This window comes from Lissotriton helveticus, chromosome 12 (genome assembly GCF_964261635.1).
Source record: "Lissotriton helveticus chromosome 12, aLisHel1.1, whole genome shotgun sequence".
Lineage (NCBI taxonomy): Eukaryota > Metazoa > Chordata > Amphibia > Caudata > Salamandridae > Lissotriton > Lissotriton helveticus.
Genome location: NC_136073.1, coordinates 644,768,907 through 644,791,931, shown reverse-complemented (window position 1 = coordinate 644,791,931; position 23,025 = coordinate 644,768,907). Strand labels below are relative to the sequence as shown.

General features: G+C 46.6%; 1 protein-coding gene across 2 annotated transcripts in view; it reads left to right on the top strand.

The window, feature by feature from the left end:
• LOC144798336 (serine/threonine-protein kinase MARK2-like) overlaps positions 1-23,025 on the top strand; it is a 282,100-nt gene that overhangs the window by 213,366 nt on the left and 45,709 nt on the right. For both annotated transcript variants that reach the window (XM_078669166.1, XM_078669167.1), the window contains exon 5: positions 7,216-7,344. In XM_078669166.1, coding sequence (XP_078525292.1) covers positions 7,216-7,344 — 129 coding nt within the window. The remainder of the gene's footprint in view (positions 1-7,215; positions 7,345-23,025) is intronic.

The window sequence follows — 23,025 nt, the reverse complement described above, 5'->3', positions numbered from 1 at the left end:
GGTATTACCTACCAGGGACGCTGGGGAATGCGCTATGGATCAACTGGTCGAACAGCTTTCTGTACGCTTTTCCACCCATTCCCCTGATTCCGGCGGTGCTCATCAAACTGTCCCAGTCCAGGGCACGGATGATCCTGATTGCCCCGGAATGGCAGAGACAGTGGTGGTTCACGGACCTGCTTCACCGGTCTCTCCTTCCTCACATACGGCTGCCGTGCAGGCCGGACCTTCTCACGAAGTTCGAGGGGCAGATGTTGCACCCCAACCTCTCGTCTTTGAGTTTGGCGGCATGGCTCCTGAGATAGTGCAATATGGCCATCTGAATCTACCAGAAGATTGCATGGACATACTGAAGGAGGCTAAGCGACCTTCCACTAGGACTTCCTATGCTTACAAGTGAAAGAGGTTTTGTATCTGGTGCAAGTCTAAGAACTATGAGCCGACGACCTGTAAGGAAGATGTCATCCTTCCATATCTTCTACATCTGGCGCAGTCTGGCCTTAATGTCCATTCCATTAAGGTTCATCTGGCTGCTTTGACTGCCTACAGGAAATGCCCTTCACAGACTTCCTTCTTTCAGATCCCTGTGATCAAAGACTTTTTGGAAGGCTTGAAGAAAGTGTTCCCTCCTGTTCGGCTTCCTTCGCCTTCATGGGAATTAAATGTGGTGCTGTCCAGATTGATGAAGGAGCCTTTTGAACCTATTCATAAGGCTTCGTTGCAGCACCTATCCTGGAAGGCGGCGTTCCTCGTGGCCATTACATCGGCCGCAGGGTGAGTGAAATTCAGGCGTTGTGTTGCCAAGAACCTTATACTGTATTTCATGCTGCTAAGGTTGTTATGCGTACTCACCCTAAATTTCTTCCTAAAGTTATATCTGACTTTCATGTTAACCAGACCATAACTTTCCCTACGTTTTTTCAGAATCCTTCCTCTCCAGCGGAAAGGTCCCTGCATTCCCTGGATGTCAGAAGTGTGTTGAAATTCTATCTAGATAAAACCAAGGATATTCGTAGGTCAGACCATCAATTATGGATCAGTCAGGACAGGTCTTGCTACCTCTAAACAGTCCGTTTCTAGGTGGATTGTGTCCTGTATACAGTTGTGTTACCAAAAAGCTGGTAAGACCTTGGGGGGTAAACCTAAGGCTCATTCCACCAGGGGCAAAGCTGCCACAACTGCTTTGCTCCGTAATGTTCCAATTGCAGAAATCTGCAAGGCGGCCACTTGGAAGTCGGTCCATACCTTTGCTAAGCATTACTGCCTGGACACTGATGCCAAGGCAGACGCTCAGGCTGGGCAGGCTTCGCTGCGAAATCTGTTCGCACAGTAGTGGTGTTATTTCTCTTTTCTCCACCGCCGCTTTGGTGTGGGGATGGGCTTGCCATTCTATTCACTAGATTATGACTATACACAGAGATCCCCTACTACAGAAGGAGTAGTTTCTGTCCTGTAACACCAGTTCTGTAGTAGGGGTATCTCTGTTATAGTCATAAGCACCCGCCCACCTCCCCGGTGGAGAGAGATATTCATGTAAGAATGCTACAGGTCTGGCGTGTTACGCCTTCAAAAAGAACTGAAAGTAAAAGGGACCTGCAGTGCATTCTGGGATACTGTGAAGTTCTGGAAGGTTCTCTTAAAGGCACAGTACCCTGTTTTGAGCCACATAATGGCAGCCTATGGGCTAGTCTGTCAGGTCTTTCTCTCTATCATTCCAGAGGGTTTTTGCTGTTAAAGCAAGGGAAATCTGGACAGGCTTGGCTGTTTGTGGATTTTTGGTGGAATTTCTAGTTGAAGTACTGGACAGTGTAGCCTGTGGATATAGGCTGCATTATCTGTCTTTAAATTCTCTCTTAAGTGTCTGTGTAGTTCTGCATTTTTCGACACTTTAAGAGATTATTTTTGATTCCTCCGGGATCCACGCACATGGGCGGGACTATTCACTAGATTATGACTATAACAGAGATACCCCTACTACAGAACTGGAGTTACAGGACAGAAACTACTCATTTTTGGGCAATTCCTACATGCATAGGCATTTGCAATTACCAAATAGCGATTCCTTAATAACCGCTATTTGGTAATCGCAAATTGTAACTTTGATGCATGTGCCCCTAAAAGTCTATTGAATATAATTCATGATTACAAGGAAAGATGGGTCTCTCAGGATAATTCTAGATTTAAGACCGTTAAACACAGACCATGAAGAAACCGTACTTAGGAGACTTTAGAACTTGGCATCTTGGTTGGAAATTACAAGAACTTCCTTCTAAGCATCAATGTGGCAGTTTTTTGGAGGTTTCAGACTTATTAATTGTATGGTACTGCTAGACAAAGGTTTTGGATCCCACCACTGCCAACAGTGTGAGGAAAGTGGTTTAATATTTATGGTGTGGTTCTGTGAACTCATTGTGTAATAAACTCACTAATCTGTCTTGGGTCCAGTCAGTCTTGTTTGTTACATTTAGCTCAAACCCTGGTAGCTGTGGCTTCACACAGTCAGGCTTTAACAAAGGAACAAGCACAAAGCATTTAGAAGTATCAAAACAATTACATAAGAAATAAACATGACCCAAAAGAACAGGGACACCAATTTACAACATGGTTTTAATGAATTTTAGACCCCAAAATGAACAAAATCCACCAAGTGTTCTGGAGATATAAATTATTAAGCAAATTGTAAATCACAGCTTTTTAATCCAGTCTCAAACAAGCATTGGTAGCTACCACAGTTAGCGGTTACGTTAAAAACGTTTTCAGTTACTCTGGCCCCCTTTGGGCGACCAACTCCTGCAGAGAGCAAGTAATAGGAGTCAATAAGGCTCGGCAGGACCGGTACCTTGCAGTCAAAGCAGTCTCCACTCCAGTTCGAGACTCTATGGGTGAACCGCCTTGATAGGAGAACTGAACAAACATAACTCATAATGTTAGTCTGGCATTTATCAAATGTTGAGTTTGCATTTTCTTTAACAGTATATTAAAGAGTGAGGTACATACAGATCCACTTTGTATCCAAGAATCTCTTTAGTTGTGAGGTTTAGCAACAGCTTGGAAAGAATGGAATAATAGGGTATCCATTGTCTGCAATAGCCTTCCATACACAGGAAGGCTTGTGCTTGTTGTGTTTTAAGGGGTTGATTGTCCAATATAGCTTTCACTATTTGTGGGTCAAGTCTCCTTTCCCCCTTTAACAGGAGGTGCCTAAATAGGCAACCTCTTGTTGAACAAATTGCAATTTAGTGGGAAATGCCCTGTGGCCTTGTGTACCAAGGAAGTTTGATAGGGTAATGATGTCAGAAGCATGGTATGTTGGTGCTGGCAAATAATATTTCAGCTATGTATTTTATGAAAGTGGTGGTTGGTGTCAACGGAAAGGGGTCTAATTGTGTTTTTAGTGCCTGTAAATAAAAATCTCAAACCTCCAAACATCTTCCTTAATGGGGGTCATCACTGTTTTTTAATATAGGGAGGATCGGATTATTGCCTGAGGAACCCCGCATCACGTTTATCACTCTGTTCCTAAGTAAGTCCTGTAATACTAATTCCATTCCCTTTTCTCCTTCTGGTGATATTTTGTACTGTGGCATTAGTGGTAAAGAAATATTTTGTTTCACTGTGCTAGTCAGTTTGAAGAGCTCGAGGGTGCTGTATGTACCTTGTGATCTACAGTTGTGGTTCAATAATGCCAACCCTGATTTGAAACATAAACTCCTATAAATATAAAAGACACGCAGAATAGGCCAACAATAGACTGAGAAGTTGAATGAGAAGATATCATGCAATCTGCATTGGGTCATACTGAATATTAAGACTATAAGTAAATCTAAAAAATAGGAGATAAGTACGCTTGATCTTAGCCAAAAGACTGAGACAGGATATCAAGTAATAGCTATTGAGGGGGTTGGCACTAAATTCCAATGCTTCATGGTATGGCCAAAAAAACAAAATTGCCCCATAGCTAGTTTTTTTGGGAGTGGTTGAAGAAAGTCTGTCACATTGTTTCCAGAGGTTTTGTACTCTCTGTAGGGCTGTATATCGAGAGATATGGCCACGTAACTGGATTTGTACGTTCACGGTTTTATGTAAAACACAAGGTAAACCTCTGCTTTTTATACTTTGTGACAGTATTCAGGAAAGTAAAATGCAAAAGGTTGAAGATGGTTCTACCGTTTAATATATTCCTTTCACAATGAAAGAATGCTTCCAGTTAGAAAAACTAAGCATGACAGTAATATCAAAATTCCATGCCAGGACTCCAAAGTATTGGCCTTTGTGGCTACACAGATGATTGTCAACTTTCAGGATGTAAAGATTCAATACACTTGAAGACTATAGAATGCCTAATGACGGTGCTGGTAAATATTACAGCTTTTGGTCCAACTAGAGGCACTACTCACCTTTGCAACTCTGTTCCAGTTCCAGCAAGAACATAACCTCCACGCTGTACAGGCAGCGTGGAATATAGGTGCAGTACAGTTCTGATCCAGCATGGGATGAACATGTCCTAACTGACACTGATTTGCAACTGCTGTTTACAGGTAAGAATCAGCTTGTTGACTTTGACCCCAAGATTATAAACCCAACAAAACATGCAAGGAGCATGAACCCTAGTCTAACACTGCAGTTTTCCCCTTTGATAAAGGGTTGTCGGCTGAGACATTGACTGATCAAATCCAGGTCACCTCTGAATGGACAAAACTATTTTAACTAATGCAAGAGCAAAAAAAAGCTTTTTTTTTATTCATAGCAGACTTGGTTCTAATGTCTCTATTGATTACTGTTACCCTGCTGACCGACATTTTTAGTTTTTCTAACTTTCCAAAAGCATCTTTATCAGTGGACTACTCTAGCATTGTGCTATTCCTGTGAAAGAAAATATGAATTTCATATCAAACCATACTCCTACAATTTATGACACTCCCTTCTTTCCAATATATTACACCCCTCTTGCATCCTACAGTTAGTTAGATTACCAATGTACACTTTTTTTTCACCTTAAATTAGTTTTCAATTTATTCAGACCTATCTTCTGAGTAGCACTAACAGTCCACAATTGGTGGGTCATTCTTTGACATTTTTGGGTTCAGATCCCCTCACAAATTATTACCAAGTGCATCAACACACCCCACCCCTCACTAAATTCTTTCACCATCAGGAGACTTGTGTCAGATCTGCAAGTACATTTTAAATGCTTTATTTGGTAAATATTTATTTTTCAGTGACATTTGGCTGGATGACAGCTTGAAATATCCTCTAGCAAGATGTTGTTGTTTCAAGCAGTATTCATTGATGATTTGCTTACAGTTGTAATAGTGATGCGGACATTGACATTTGGTACATGTTTTCAATACTATTAGCTATATATTAAATTGTCATTCATAGTTGGCATGCAAGAAGACATGGCACATCACTGCAAGAAGTCTCTGAAGCTAAAAACTATTACACTGCAAATAACTGTTTCCAAACTTGACTGCAGACTCACTGGAAATGGGTTTTTCCTTGATCACTCAAACGAAAGTGGTGCTCATGTAAAGCGCTCTGATACCCGATTTCTCGGGTCTAGTTCGCGCTATATAAAACTCTTTGAAGAAGAAGAAAAAAGCTGCAACAACTGTGTTAGCTCGTGGAGTTCCGGTCCTGGCCATCTGCCAGGCAGCAATGTGGGCTACCCTGCACATGTTTTCTAAACACTACTGTCTAGACAGTCAGATCCATTTTCCCCTTTTGGTCCTGCAGGACTTCCTCAACTGAAATTGATACGCAGACCCACCCCCGAGGAGGTATTGCCTGAGTATCTATTCTAAGGTAAGGAATCTGCGGCTAGGAGTATTTATCAGATGAACAAGTTACTCACCTTTGGTAACGCCATATCTGGTAGAGACTCTATCTAACTGCAGATCCCTTACCGACACACCGATCCTCCCCGCTATGCGAACAGATTTCTAGGGACAGGGCTTTCCCCTTTCAAGTCCCTAGTTTTCAGTGGTCAGTGTACTTCATGGCTCCAGGCTTCTGGTGTGGAAAGTCGCAAAAAGTAACTGACGTCAGTGCGCCTAGGTGACACCTATTTAGGCACCGGGAATGTCACTTCCGGCACTGATTACTCCAACAATGCCACGTGGAGCCAAATGATGACACCTACCGCCACGCAGGGGTACTGCTTGCAAAAAGTTGCTTGATCCAGTATGCCGCCTCGGGATAATTCTAAGGTAAGGAATCTGGGACTAGCTATGGTCCGTGCCAGATAAGGCGTTACCGAAGGTAAGTAACTTGTTTCTCTCCACCAGGCGGAGGGAAAGAGAGCTCTAAATATGTTGAGTAGCTAGCCACCAGCCAACTCTATATGAGGGCTTTAATTATTCACGATTACTGTTACTGCTTACCATAATGTGGAGCCTTGGGTATTAAGAGTATTGTTTTAGTCTACTGTGTGCACAGTATGTGTTCTACAACGCTTGATGCAAACTGAAAAAGTTACTTTCCTGTAATAATAGTTTTGCAGATTATACCATTATAGAGTCACATGTAGGTCTTCTTTTTCTGCTCTGACTGGAAAAGTTAAAAAAATCATGAATATACTCATGTGGGAAAACAGAGTTTAAGGTAGAGTCTGTGTCTCAAAGCATTGTTTGCTTTGGGGGAGCATGATCACAAGACACCAGGCATAGTAACAAAGATTTTGACCAAAAAGAATTATCCTGGACTGAACAATAGACTGCCTGGAGATTGAACACCACGTGACTCTACAAAACTGCAACCTAACTGTTACAGGCACATTTTCTTCTGTTTCACAACAAATCATGTGTTTAATAAAAGAAAAATGTGTACCACTTATTCAGGGCTGGATGACTGAAGATAACTCAACCCGTCTAGCTCTATAAGCAATCCCAGAGCCGTGGTTTTATGGGGATTGTACTTAATGGTGAGTCCAGGTCTAGCCACAGCACCGCACCCTGAGGAACTAAGGTTCAAAACAACTAAAATTTAGGGGTGACAATGATATGGTTGTGTGATATATCATTGGAATGTGCCTGAATAGTTTGACAGAAGTCAAACACCTATTTTAATAGGATCATATTAAATATTGACTCTTGCAAGTTGAACACAATATCTCTTTTTCTGCTGGGCAGGCTTCTTTTGTTAGCGGCAAACTGCTATGTTCTGTAACCATTCACTTGCTGATGGCAAATAAACATTACCCATTCTCTTTTCCAGAGCTTTGGAATACAACTTATACAATCACATCACTGCAACATACTTCCTTCTGGCAGAACGAATCTTGCGGGAGAAGCAGAACTCGCCTCTGAACATGATGTATAGCTGGACCACCCCTGACCAAAACAGGTACATTAGGAGATCCAAAACATAAACCCAAGGTGAACATAAAGAGTTGACGACCATATAAAATTAAAGTGGGGTTCATCTAAAATTGGGATCTTTCTTAACATTCCAGTGTCTCTAATGTAATAAATATATCCTTTCTCCTTATTAATTGCATTTTTCTCTGCTCCCACAATATTTCAATCTTTACTTCCAGACCCATAGTGTTCATTTTTAGGTCTCGCCTAACAGTTTGCATGTGCTTTTGCTGAGAGGGGGATTGTATACAGTTAAGGGCTTGGATCCCCGCCCATTACTTACCATGTGTTGGCTGAATTGCCATTCTTTTTAGCTGCCTCCATAATCCTCATGTCACTTCCTTTTATTACTCCGGTGCATGGACCAAGTACGAATTGATTTTGTTTAATGTTGTTCCGCTGCCCATCCTCTGCTCACACTGTGATCCTTGTACTATTTCTTTTTATATAGTGCAATTTCTGCCCAAGAGCTTTGGAGCACTTTACGTTATGCTATGTCAAAAGAATTTCTAGAGAACCCGTACACTGGTCAGTTTCATGGCGCTAAGGTAACTGAAACAAAGTTTGCGACAGGTCATTTCTCATATGCTAGCCTAAAAAGCCACATATTTAAGAGCATCCTAAAAGCAATGTAGCAGGACGTAACCCTGATTTCCGAAGGAAGAGCATTCCACATGCGGGGAGCCGCCATTGTGGAGGAGTGTGGCTCACTGATTAGAGCGGCAGACCCTGATGCAGAGGTCTGGCCCGGGACCAGGGTTCAATTCCCGACGCGGCAGGGTCCTGAGCCCAAAATGTCCACGGACTCGATAATTCTCACCTCGGTGCCTATTCTAATCATGGGGTCCCACGCTGCAGCTCTGGGCAATAGTTGCTTAATCTCCACTACGGCGGCCCACCCGCGGCGGGATGCCTGGCTTTCACCCTGGGGATACCCAGTAGGGGTTATCTCACAGGGAAAAGCCAGGACGGGTTCCCAAGGCAAGCGCCTTGATGCCTTCGGGTGATACGTGCGCTATATAAGTCGTAATACATTTACATTTACATTGATTGTCTTTCTTTCAAAGCGAGGGATGGTAAGAAGATTGACAGGTGAAGACCTCAGATTACGCCTAGGAGTGTGTGTTTCTATACGGGCAGAAACAAAAGCGGGACTGCCAGTTTGAAGTGATTTAAAAATAAGGCACCCTGCCTTGATGATGGAGCACTGTTCTAAGGCAGCCAGTGCAAATTCCTCAGTAAGGGGGTAATATGGCAGTTACAAGGTTGTTGCCTGATTTTTTTACCATTTGAAGTCTGTGATTTAAACACTTGGGGAGGCCGAAATACAGGGAATTGGAATAATTCAGGCCAGAAAGTACCAGTGCAATGATAACCTGTGTAAGAGCCTCAGAGGAAAGAACTTTAATGATCTTTCTGATTTTCCTAAGTTGAAAAAAGCATGAAGAAATCACAGCCCCAAGTTGAGGTTTCAAGGTCAAGTTGGCATCGATCAGGACTCCAAGGCTCTTATCTGAATGTATTGGGCAATTGGGGGGAGCTCATGGTTACTGACCAGAATGAGGCCCTACATAAGTTAAACTTATTTTTAATGATAACAATCTCTGTCCTATTGGAATTAAGTTTGAGTTAATTGTCATTCATCCATTCCTGAATAAATAACATTGTGTTTTAGAAAGAAGTTGCAAATTCCAAGGAACTATCTATGGTAAAGTACAATTGTAAGTCAAACGCAAAGTTATAGATCTTGACCTTCCTTTGATTCAGGGAGTGCACCACCGGATCAGTGTATAAATTAAAGACGAAACAAGACAAAGAGGAACCTTGAGAAACACTGCAAGATAGATTGCCCTTAGAAGAGCAAAATGTGGAGCCTGAGCGCCCGTTAGTAGTCAGTCAGAAAGGATTTGACCCCGTTTTGTGCAGTACCACAAAAGCCGGAGGCCTCAGCTCGATCGACCACAGTTTCATGGCCGACCATGTTAAAAGCTGCCGAAAGATCAAGAAGCACCAGCACTTGGGTGATATCCTTATCAGCTGCTTCATAAAGTTCATCCACCACAGAGAGAATGACTGTCTCAGTGGAATGAGCAGGACGGAAGCCCGCTTGGTGAGGTCAAGAAAGTTAGTTCCCTCCACAAAAGAGCAAATACAGTTGGCTACATGGGCCTCAAGTACCTTATCTAAGTATTACGGAAGTAAGGATATCGGGCGGTAGATTTTCAAAATCGTGGGATCATCACCATCTTTCTTTAATAAAGGGATACCAGTCGCCTCCTTAAAGGAGGTGGGAACAAAGCCGTGACTTGTTAAGAAAGGCTAGGGTTGGGCCAAGAAAGCGAAAAATACCGGTTTTTAGAATCTTGTGTTGGGAGAGGTAGGAGTCGTTTGGAGAGCCTGATTTTACTTTAATCATGAGGACAGTAAGGCGTTCTCTGCTGATAGCAGGCAGGACAAACATTGTGGCCACGTTGCAATCTGAAATAGAAGTGGTTATAGCAGAAAGACTGGGAGGGATACTGGCTTTAATGTTAGCGATGTTATCAATGAAAAAGGAATTCTGGGCCTCACATGAGTTCTGCGTGGGATTGATTGTTAGAGTAATTCTGTCAGTATTGGACAGTTTGTCTACAATTTTGAAGATTTCCTTTGACTTTTTAGTTGAATTGATAAATCTGTCTGAAAAGAAGAAAGATTTAGCTTGTGTGATACTTTTATTATTTTATCAGTGGAATAATTGTTCTACCACTTGCATTCTGCATGGCGTAATTCCAATGTAGCTGACTTCAAATCCTCTGCAAAACATTTTGTGGCATCATGAGGCCTTGGAGGTCTAGTTCTTCGGAGGGGAGCATAGGAGTCACTGGCATTAGTCAACAAGTTCTGAATATCCTCCTCCAGTCTATGGAAACTGACCTCCGTGTCAGGCAGGGAGTTAGCTAAAGAACAACAAAAGGAGTCAATGTTAACACAAGCCCATTTCTGGAAAGGTTGCCAGTGCTAGGTTGAGGCTTAGATGGGGTCACACCTGTGAGTAAGAATTTAATTAGAAAATGGTCTGACCATATGCATGACATAAGCTCAATAGACGAAATTGGGATGTTGGTAGTCCAAACTTGATCCAAAATGTGCCCTTTATAGTGGGTGGGTGAGGGTACGTATTGGATAAGATTAAGGCTGCAGAGCAGGTCAGAAAAGTCCAGGGATAATTTACCTCCAGTCTCCTCGTTTGTCCAAAAATAAAAATCACCAAAAATTAAAATCTTTGCAAACTCAATCATTAGTAAATAAATCTGTTCTGCAAAGGCCTGAAGAAAGTGAGGCATGTGACCAGTGGGGCCTATAAACTAGGATGCAGATCAAAGGGGAAGTGGGGGAATCAAGTTTGATTGTGATGTTGTCACTCCTTGGAATATCAAGGGATGTAAGACTGGAGAACTTTAGGTGCTTCTTTATGATAACTGCTACGCCACCTCCAGTTTTGTTGGCGGGACAATTAGTAAAAAGGACATAGCAGCTTTCAGGGAGAGCCGTGTAGATGTTGGGGGATAATTCAGCTGTTAGCCAGTTCTCTGTTAATAATAAAATATCCATATTCCCCGAGTCCAATAGCTGAAAAATTTCAAGTTGATGTTCCCCATGGACCTTGTATTCAAATAGCAGATTCGGAGCTGATTAGGAAGAGGCGAATGCCCATTAGAATCAGTGAAAAGGGATGTAGTCTAAGTTCTCTCTTGGGCTAAGTATGCTAAATGAATTAGTAGCCCTAGGTCAAAAAGAAGTTGGGTGGTGGCGGGATCCAGCTGGTAAGCTGTGGAGTATAGCTGTCTGATATTGTTAGAGGTATTGGTAAGATGTTGGGCAGTAGAGCTGGCACCTAGTCCCGGCCGGCCATGAACGGTGTAGACGGGCTTGCCTTTGGCACGCCGGTCGTGCACCCTCTGCGCATGGCCGCGGTGTGAGTGGCATTAAGAAGGAGAGGAGCTCTAAAAGGCTCCACCTCCAGCCACCTAATTGGATTCCACCGGCCAATCATTAGCAAGAGCAGTGCGTCCTCCTGGGGCCGAGCCAGGAAATAGCATATTTCCCAAAGTTAAAACAATTTAAATATCACTACAAAGGTGCAGGCCTATCAATTGTGCAGTAGAACTAGATTTAAACAGATTAGAATGCAAGCAAGCAGCATGACAGTTACTGGTTCGTCCATGGTGTGAGTGGCATTATGAAGGAGAGGAGGTCTAACAGACTCCAGCTACCTGATTGGATACCTCCCAGCCAATCACTGGCTAAAGTAGCTGTCTTTCCTTTCAAACCTTCCCACCCTCTCATTGTTGTTTTCAATAACCTCCCACCGTCATGAGGCAGCTGTCAAATCCCCTCATCCTTCCGTCCATTCTTTCAGTTCTCTCCCACCCTCCCGTCGTTAATTTCAATTCACTCCACACTCTTCCGCCTTTGCTTTTTTTCCCCAAAATCCATCCATTGTTTCTTACAGCCCTCCCACATCGCCCAAAAAAGCATTGGCAGTGCTTTTTTTATTTTGTACAGCGGTATATTGTCCCAATTCGGTCTGAAGGTATTGGACCCCTTTACATGAGCACCAGTTACATTGCACAGGGTCCATCTCACCTGCCGCTTGTAACTAGTTTATGGCAGACTCAAGTTTTATTTTGGTGTGGTTGCCTTCCCACTCTCCCACCTTCCCACTCTCCCATCGTCGTTTTCAATAACATGACCGCCTACCATCATGTTGCAGCTGTCAAATCCCCTCATCCTCCCGTCATTGCTTTCAATTTTCCCACACCCTCCCATCGTTGCTTTCAATTCACCCCACAACCTCCTGTCTTTGCTTTTAATTCCCAAAAACCCTCCTGTTCTTGCTTTCAGAGCCCCCACCTTGCCACAAAAATAGCATTGGCAAACTTTTGTCAATGCTGTTATTTATTTTGATATATAAAACAGGGATTGAACGACTGCTAGAATTATTCTAAACCACTGGAAATCAATCACTCCTGGATGCATCCCATCCCATCGTTACTTTGCACATCATGCCACCTCAGTTTGGACCCAGCTATTCGCAAATCAGTCTTGACCCTGCTGCAAACCGAACAGTCAAGGCCAAACTGCAAAGCCAGGTCCTTCTGGAACTGGAATACAAGCAGCCCACAGCTGGTTTTGCCTTAGTTATGGGGTCATCAGCCGGATACAGCTTGGTTCCAGTGACACAGTGTGGACAGGACCCACTTCTGGGCATACCCTTCCCACTTGGGGCAACTCAGTAGGTATGCAAAATAGGGATGGGAGGAATGCTTGAATTAATCTCAACCATTGATAGTCACTCGGGCTGCATCCCAATCCATTGTTACTTTGCACACCATGCCTCCTCAGTTTGGATCCAGCTATATGGAAATCAGTCTTTATCCTGCTTCAATAGGAACAGTCCAGCCCGAACTGCCAAAGTTTTGCCACTCCACTGGATTCAGGTTATCCTGGATGATGAGGGGGTAAAACTCTGACACCGGTTTTAGGATGCATGTTTCTGGTCTGGGGAGGGCCTGGCAGTTCAGCTTGGAGTATTCCCATGGAGAGCAGGGTCAAGACTAAATTGGAGATGGGTAGGTCCAAACTGGCATGGCGTGGTGTGGAAAAAAATTGTGGATTTAGGCCCTGATCTCTGACTGCGAATGAGTGTTCAACATTGTTCAGCTTACCGTCCATCAATTGTTCTTTTTGCAGTTATTTATTTTTGGATTTTGCCTGCTAATAGCTAGCGCTGTGCTTGCAAAATCTCTTGCAAATAAAAAAAAACTAAAAATGGCTAAAGCTTGCCCATTACTTCTCATTGGTTGGCTTCCATAGCACTCTCATTTCGTTGCTTTTCACTGGTCAGGCCTCCTGGTTTCGCTTTCTCTTCTGATTCATATCATGGAGCTTTGACAAAGTACAGCATCCTGTCAGCCCGTGTCCTTCCACTGGCCGCTTGCTTCTGGAGGTACTTTAAAATTTTTGTTTCTTAGCTGCACTCCAGAAGAGCGCGTATGTTTTGCTCCTCCCACTGTCCATACTGTGGTTTGCTCTCTCACGCCCTGAGTTGGTGCCAAACACCATCCCTTCACACCCTCCTCGTGCTGTTGTTGCTGTTAATTCCTCCCTCCCTCCTTCTGCCGTCCACTCCATGGTCCACTAACCCCCCCACTCTCCAACCCCCCATGCACCCCCTTTTTTTTGCCCTGTTCACTGCCCTTGTTGCTGCTTTCCCCATGTTTGATTGCTTGCTCCCTTCTTCGTCTCGAGGTAAAGAAAGGAAACCTATCAAACACAACTTAGGAAGTGAAGATAAAGGCTGTGAGATGCTGCAGCCCCTATCTCTGTGTGGGGCCCACCCTCTTCAATACATTGTCTCTACTGAGGTGCCTGTAAACAATGGGGGCTGTGTGTGCTACCTCTGGCCAGGTGGTCTGACAGCCACCACCATTAAGAAATGTCAGCGAACATACAAATAGCTGGTTGTAGCCGGGGGCGAAGCTAGCTCGCTACTAAGATGGCCGCTTGAGCTTAGCTCTCCGCAACGCCGTTAAGATATCCTGTAAATATCCTGCAGTATCTCTCGTGATACATACCCCACAATTCGCAAAGGTGCCACCGGAAGGAGCCCGGACTCAGTGGAACCGTTCCATCTGGAGGTCCTTCGCCAGCAGTTACAGCTGTGGCACAGTGAGGCTGGGAGTACAGAGGGCAGCAAAGCACCGGATTCCGGTCGCGACTGCGGCGGGACGACGTCGCTCTGCGTGCGGCTTCACTGCCGGGGGCCGCTGCGGGAGTGTGCCGGGCCCCGATAAGCCCTGACGCGACAGTTTGTGCGGGCCAGTGGAGGTCCAGAATTGCAGCAGCTGCCGTGGGGCACCCTGGGGGCTTGGTTGAGACTCCTTAATCCCCGGAGGCGGGACCCCCTGCTGCAGAGACCGCACATGTCGTCCGTGAGAGTGAAGCGGCCGCACAGGGTGAGGACACACAGAAAGTGCTAGGGAGCTGGTAATACTGGGAGGCTGGAGGTGCCCAGCGGAGGGCAGACAGGGAGGCAGAGACCCCCAAATACAGGTGCACTTTCCTTTGTGCCCCCTTGACCGCAGCCCTGGGATTCACACGCTGAGCACAGAGATTGCGCCATTCTGCTCACTACGAAGGTGACGGGCCCGGGTGTGGGAGGCGGTGCCTGGTGATAGAAGACGAGTCGCTTTGCATGAGCTCGCCACCCCTGCAAGAGTGGGCACAGCGTCAGGGAGCAGGCACGGGCAGGAGCATATGGCCACCCGGAGCTGGGGTGCATTGACACGGTGATCCTCCACTGGTGCGGGGTCAAGTGAGAGGAGATCGGTGGGGACTGCCGAGCCGCCTGGGCACCACCTGCATAAGAGCAAGCAACAGCACAGCACAACACCAGGCCCAGAGGAATATACGCAAGGCGAGCAATGGCAAAGACTAAACAGCGTTTGTGTACTACGGCCTACTATATATAGTCTGCGTAAGCCCTGCTAGGTGTGAGGAAGGTCCTCAGGAGACCCTGCTATGAGTGTTGCTAGGACTCCGCAAGAATGGGCAGGGGGACAAAACCCAACCCAAACTCTCATTTGACCAGAAAAGGTCTAAATCGCACGATGCTGCGTCGGGCGAGGCCTCCCGGCCACAACCTCCTCTAAATGAAGACTCGGACACAGCTATACGGACCATACTTAAATCTATGGAGAAATCGCTGCAGAGTGGCATTGCGTCGCTGGGCACCAAAATGGACGCCCTAACATACAGAATGGCGGAGCGTCTCGATAAGCACGCGGAACGGCTCGACATGTCATAAAGACGCCTTACGGAGGTTGAGGAAGCACACACCTCCCTCGACTCGGAACACAAACAACTGGGGAAGGTGTTACGAGTACTACAGGACAAGACGGACGACCTCGAAGCGCGCTCGCGCAGATGCAACCTTCGAATCACTGAATTGCCGGAAAGGACCACCACGGACAATATGGCGCAGTTTGTCGAGAAGCTGTTGGTAACTTTGCTGGGGGACGGAGTGTTTTCCATGATGTTTGTGGTGGAGAGAGCGCACCGTTCCCTGGGACCACGACCGCTGGTAGGAGGCCCACCAAGGCCGATCATCGCGAAGCTACTGCACTATCGGGACAGGGATGCCGCGCTTCGCATGGCCCGTGAAAAGAAAGTCCCAAGATATGAGGGCTCCGAACTGTCACTGTACCCGGATTTCACGGCTCGCATCCAGGAGGCGTGCAGACACTTTGTTCCCCTGAAGAAACCGCTGCGAGAACTGGGCGTGGATTACGCCATGCTTTACCCTGCAAAATTAAGGGTTAACAGACAGGGACGTTCGCACATCTTCACGGAGCCCAGAGTGTTGCAGCAGGCGATCAAAACCTGGGCTAAGGAGCACTGCAGCAGCCCGGAGAGGTCCCAACGAGAGGAGGCGGCTGGTGGCAAGCTGGACGATCAAGACTGACCCACATAGACTGAGTATACGATGAGTAAGAGGCAACTGGCTGGCTGGGGTGGGAGGGGAAGGTGTTGTAGTGTAGTTCCTATATTCCCAATAGGCTCTGCGCATTGGAATAATATCCTATAGATTAGACGTAGGACTGAGGTCTACTAGGTCTCTATCGAATATACTAGACTTAATTGTGAGTGCCAGTTAGCTCAAAGGTCTCTAGAAACTTTCTCAAATAAACAAGAAGGGATTCGTTTCTGACAACCGCATAAACATGACAACTTTGTTTCCCCAAGATAAATCTGATCATCAGAGTCGTGGAAACAACAGATATATATTTCACTCAGTCAATCGTGCATGCTTCGTTTCACCAGAGGTGCAGAGAAATAGATAGACGGGCGTTTTCAATAAAAGGATTTATTGAACAGTCTTCTTTCTCAAGCATAAGAAATGAACTGCTACAATCGTAAAACTGGTTGTAAAATATAACGCATACAGTATAAAAAGTAGAATAAAATATTACTGTAAGAGCATTGTATGGTTCCTAAACCATAGAAAAAGACATACATAAATAACAGAGGCTAAAAGTACTCAACTGGTGCTTTTAAAATACACCTAAGCTTATTTTGAGGGAAGAAGTAAGTGAGGTGTAGCATAAATGTAGTATTCTTTTGCCAAGAATCTGTCCAAGATTTCTCTTAGGGTCTAATCAGCTCCGTACCTTAGTTTAGAATGGAGAAGGTCAGTCTCTGGACTCGATTTCCCAACAACCCGAAAGGGTAGCTTGGAAACACTGGAGCTGGATTTCCCGGCAGGAGAAAAGACAGCGTCTCTCTCAGTGCGTCTGCTGGAGGGTCGGCTTCCTTCGGCCCTTGCTGTAGCAGGATGCGTCGGGCAAGTAGATAGTCGAACTGCTCCAAACCACCGTGTGTTTGCTAAGGCAAGTGTGGGCATATTTATACCTTGAAGTTGCAGAGTTTGACGTAAAGGTGGACATAATAACGTCATCAAAGAGTCTCAGTTCTTTGAAAACTCCATGAGTTCTTGGACAAGTCAGTTCTCGAGCAAGGGAAGGTCCCTAGCTGCTGAAGCCGAGTTTTCCAAGAAATCGTTGTAGATTTTTGGAACTAGTGGAAGTAGCCCTGCCGTATTTGGACTGCATGAGCTATGCCTAAATATGGTTATGATTTCTATGCCAATATAAGGATATGGTGATTTATACCTATATAAGGGCAAGAATCGGGAAAATTACAATAGGGACTTAAAAAGGTACATAACAGTGTGGTTGAGGGCCCATACGCGCTGCTCCCTGCTCCTTAATATGGGGTTAGATATCCTGGCGCTTCCTGAGGGACTATTGACCTGGAGAGATGAAACATCGGGATGGGACCGGTCTGTATATTTGACATGTTTGTGTTTATGAACAATGCCACTCGGAGGCAGGGGTTCCTACCATTCGAGTACTGTTGTGTTGGGGGAATTATCCTTAGGGTCCGGGGAGCTGGGCGACCGTACGGTCCAGCACGACACTCTGGGTGGGCACTGTTCACTACATTTTGTGGCATTTGCCGGTAGGGGCTAGGCAATGTATGCATAGTTTGGCGCTAGAGTGCGACAGACGGAGCTACCTCAGCCCACGAGTGCCTGGCACACTGGTCTTCCTTGGGGTAGGGGACGGGGAGGGAGGTGTGAGGGCGGGGATTCTGGAGTTTCATTCGACCGAGTTGGGGTGGTCTGCTGTGGGTGGAGGGAGAGGATGTTGTGGGGGACAGTTGGAGGAATGGGATGTTGGGGGCGGGGGGATGGCATTCTTTTGGGATTGTTAACGCACCACACATGTACTTGCAATGCCACGCAACACAGACACCGGACAGGCATTAGTGAGTATGGCGCATAACACAGGCAACACGCGTAATCCGATAGACTCCGTGCGAACCATGTCATGGAATGTTAGAGGTCTCAACGACCACCGCAGATTGTGGAAGGTGCTAAACTACCTTAACAGGCAGAATGTGGATGTGGCCCTGCTACAAGAGACTCACCTACCACCATTGAGTCCTATACTTCGAAGTAGGGGGCTGCAGGGGAACATTAACTTGGCGGGCTTTACCTCACACGCTAGGGGGGTATTGACTTGGGTGAACCCCAGATCGCCTTTCAAGCTGGTACTGCTACACGCTGATGTGGAGGGGCGCTATGTGATTTCCAATTGCCAGGGGAGGTGCCTCAACTTAACAGTAGTGAATATATATTGCCCCAACTATGACAGTCCTGAGTTCTTTTCAGCGCTGGCTGACGTCGCCAATCAGTTTCGCAACACGCAGTTTGTATGGAGAGGCGACTTCAACCTGTCACGTAACCCAAAGATGGACAGGTCGGCGGGTCCCCCCAGAAGGCCGGTTGCAGCGGCGTGAATGCTGGACAGCATAATGGTCCGTATGGGCCTTGAGGATGTTTGGCGAGTGCGGAATAGCGATAAGGGCGGCTTTACACACTATTCAGCTTTCCATAATATTCATACACGCATTGACTACTGGCTCGTACCTTCTCCTTTGCTGGATCAGATTCGCCATTGCGTGGTACTCCCGCGTACTCTCTCCGACCACTCCCCACTGCTAATGGTGCTGACCACTCCGAAGACCACTATCCTGCCATTCACGTGGCGTTTTCCTCCCTACTCTTTGCTGGACCCAGTATTCAGGGAGGATCTTGCCAAGGCCATAGAATCATTCTGGGAGACGTTTAATGTATACATAAGAGGCATTGCAATGTCCAAACATTTGGGGGTCCTCAGAGCCATCAGGCAGAGGTTATCTGACCTAGAGCAAAGGCTGAAAGACCTGGAGCGACAACAGGTCGAGAGAGGGAATGAGGAACTAGATACAGAGATTAAGAAACTGCTAGACGAATACCATGACGCAGCCGACAGTGAAGTGAAGCATATGAGAAAATATGCGCTGGCACGTACGTATGGGGAGGGAGACAGGCCCGGTTCGGTGCTTGCCCGGATTATGAAGCCGAAGCGTGGTAAGGTGCAGATCTCTGAAATTAGATCTGCTGAGGGCACGGTTCTAACGGAGGAAACGGATATTGCAGAACGCTTCAAACAATTTCATGCAGAGTTATACACCTCCCGTCTTGGAAGTGCAGATGAGCAGATACTGGATTACCTGGAGCATATCAAGTTGCCGGTCCTCTCTGATACACATAGGGAGTTCTTAATGCACCCTATAGAAAAGGATGAGATTTCTGAGGCACTGGCGGGTATGAAGGCTGCAAGTGCACCAGGGACAGATGGCCTGACTGTAACCTTCTATAAAACCTTCCTAGATCTACTGTTGCCGCACTTGTCCTCGCTATTTGATGATATGTGCGTCACTGGTACTATGCCGCCTTCGATGAGGGAGGCTCTGTTGGTTGCCGTTCCCAAGCAGGGAAAACCCCCAGATGAGTGCGGTTCGTACCGCCCCCTGTCTCTGCTCAATGTGGACACCAAGATATGCGCTAAGGTTTTAGCAAATAGGCTGGCTCTACTCTCCGCGGACTTGGTGGCCCCTGAACAGGCTAGATTTATTCCGAATAGGAACCTTACGTACAACGTGAGGACGGTGTTTGGCACTATGCAACACATGAAACAAGAGAACAAGGCTATAGCGGTATTCCTTGATATGGAAATGGCTTTCGACTCGGTGGAGTGGGCCTTTATGAGGCAGGTCCTGTTGACAATGGGGCTGGGGACAGTCTTTTTACAACTAATAGGGGTGCTATACCATCGTCCAACGGCTTGCATTCGCTTGGGTGATTTGGTCACTGAGCCGATCTTCATATCCAGAGGGACCAGGCAGGGCTGCCCCATGTCGCCGCTGCTGTATGCCCTGGTGGCGGAACCGCTGGCATGTGCCCTACGCGAGTACCATGGTAATGAAGGCATAGGGTTTCCTACATACAGGATAGTGGCATCAACCTACGCAGACAACACCCTCCTATATGTTCGCGACCCCGAAAACAACTTAACGTCGGTGGTACATTTTGGAGCGCTGTCGGGACTAAGAGTTAATTGGGCATAGTCGACTGTTTTCCCTCTCACCCCGGTCACGTTGGAATTTGAAATGGATTACCCACTGCAATGTTCTGCTGATTCCATTCGGTATTTGGAAAATAAGCTATATACGGATTTGGAGACCGTGTTTAGGGAGAACTATGGCACAGCTATTGACAAACTAGAGGATGACGTGGTACTAAGAGCTAGACTCTGCTTGTCCCTGAATGGGCTGCATTTCCATTATGAAAATGATGGTCTTGCCTAGTGTTGGAACTGGGTAGCCTGGCCTAGGGCAAGACAAACATTTCAGAGGCACAGTGTTAAGGTTGCAGACCACCCAAAAGTAAAACCACGCAATATCACACAAAAATAACGCTACACCAAAAATGTGGAAAAATAAGTACTGCTTTATAAAAATAATATACTCTGTTCTTTTATACTTTAGAATTTACAGTTCAGTACTTTGCAATCAATTAAGTGAAACAATCCGCTAAAGTTTTGGGGAGAGAAAACTATTACACAATATAAGCGCAGGCAGATATTATAGAATTAATAGCAACCTAATTAGCAGGACTATTTGGCATTAAAAATTCACATTGACAATAACCTTTATCACATTTGGATGTCATGTACATCAGTAGTGCCAACTCTAGAATTGGTAACCTGCTTCAGGAACTGTTATTAAAAGAACATTGCATCAGACAGCAACATCAGTAATCTGCATTCAATTTTGTAAAGATTCTTGAGACATATAATTAGATTTCAATGAGGTGCCCCTAATCCTCCTCCCACAGTTCCTAACAGCTCAGCAGTCACTGTGGGGATTCAGAGCTATAAGATGTTTAAGGGACATTAACAGTCTAAAGAGAAGCTGCACTATTATCTATTCAGCTGGCCCAGCTTTCTCTATACAGCTGAGGGCAATGACCAAAAGTTAAAGCTATCCCCCTGTGTTCAGAGCTCCTTACTGTAGCGTGGAGACGATGATGTCCCAGTCTCCACGCGTCGCTGGTGATTTAAGGCTCCTCTAGGGACCCCCAGGCCTCTCTCCACCTCTTCCCGCCGAGCCAGCTGCTTAATGGTTGCTGGGGCGGGGAAACGACGAAGAAAATATTCTCAAGGCCCCACTCGATTTCCTCCCGCCCAACCAGCTGTTTCCTGGATGCTGGGGCGGAGGAACAACTGCGAGCACACTTTGGTTTTCCCCCCCCTCCCGCTCACGCCGGCTCCTTTCTGAGGCGCTCGAGCGGGGAAAGGGAAAGACGATGCCCCACACCTCAGCCGCTCCTCAGCTCCTGGCGCCTCTCACACTGATCCCGCCTCCGCCTTCCTGGAGAGGAGTGGCGCGAGCGGGCATGCGCGAGTGAGCAGTGGCTGACTCCGGAGTCTGCTCCACTCGGCTTCCTCCAGCCCCGCCCTCAATGACCGGCAAACCTGCTCTAATCACCGGAACAGCGCTGGCAGGACACAGCGCTCTCAGCGCAGGAAATCGATCCGCTTCTCGCACAGCGCGGCAGGCGCCCCTGGGGTCCCGTTCACACAGGGAAGCCTCGCAAGGCTTCTCAGGCTCAGTGGAACCTGCGGGGGCGCTGCCACATAGCGCGACAAGTGCCCCAGGGGTCCCGCTATCGATGGCCAGCAGGATGCAGGTTCCTCAGCTCTCTCTGCCGACCCACAGGTGAGGAAACTTGCTACACACCACAGGTTCAGTTTAGGAAAACGCAAATCTTGAATTAGTCCAATGAAAGACCCTCTTTTCTTCACTATGACGAGGAGGGGGGTTACAAATGGGGAGGCTCCTTCAGAACAAGTCCACAGAGCACTTCCTCAGCACTAGACCCCTATCCCTCCTTACTGGACAGATTCAGGACACAGGGGAACTCTTAGGTCAGTTCCCAAGGCAGGGTACTTCACAGCTCCCAAGGTTACTAAAGTTAACCCCTTCACCTATCTATCCAGGGTCAGCAGGATGGGCTAACCTGGCTAGGACAACAGGACTTAGGAGGTGGGAAAGTCTTGACAGGGGGCTACTCTTGGAGAGGGAACCACCCTTCAGAATCCTACCCCTACTAGACCTCAACCTTCACTCTAGCTGCTCCTCACTGACAGACAAAATGGCTGCCCCGCATTCCGCCTTTTATAGGCTGCCCTTCAATGGTCCAGCATGGACCAGAAGGTTCTGGAATGCCCTATGTGAAGCTATGGCCAAGTTCTAGGTGTGACAGTTGGGGCAGTTGGAAGCCACCATTTTGTGTGGTTCCAACTTTCCTGTCAGAACAGGCCTCAGGGCCTGAGGTAAAAGATTATGGGGGGAAAAAGAACACCTATCCCCTTGACCAACACCAAAAAAAGTAGTAGACAGAAAAATAGTAAGGGTATGAGGGGCAAAAAGGGGACAAAATAAATAATAATGAGGAGGGACTGCACAAAAAAAAATCCAGACAGGTCTAACACGCGTCCCCCCCAGCTGAAAGTGGGGAGAACTACCCAACCCCTTGGGAGTCCTCTTCACTAAGGCGGAAATACCTGGAGAGACCGTCTGCATTGGCGTGGTCCACTCCAGGCCGATGTTCCACCCGGAAGTCCATTCCCTGTAGGGAGATGGACCACCTCAACAGCTTGGGATTTTCCCCCTTCATTTGCATCAGCCAACGAAGGGGGCGGTGGTCAGTCTGAACCAGGAAGTGCGAGCCAAAGAGGTATGGCCGCAGCTTCTTCAGAGCCCACACCACCGCAAAAGCTTCCCTCTCAATTGCACTCCACTTCTGTTCCCGGGGAAGCAGTCTCCTGGATAGGAAGACTACAGGCTGATCCAGGCCCTCTTCATTTAGTTGCGATAACACTGCCCCAATGCCATGTTCGGATGCATCTGTTTGCACAATAAACTCCTTGGAGAAATTGGGAGCCTTCAGGACCGGTGCTTCGCACATTGCCTGCTTCAACTTTTCAAAGGCTTGCTGACAAGCCTTTGTCCAAACTACCCGTCGAGGTTGTTTCCTAGAGGTGAGCTCTGTGAGGGGCGCTACAATAGTGCCATACCCCTTCACAAAGCGACGGTAGTAACCTGTGAGGCCCAGGAAAGCTCGGACCTCAGTTTGTGTCTTGGGGGGTTCCCAGGCCATGATTGCCTC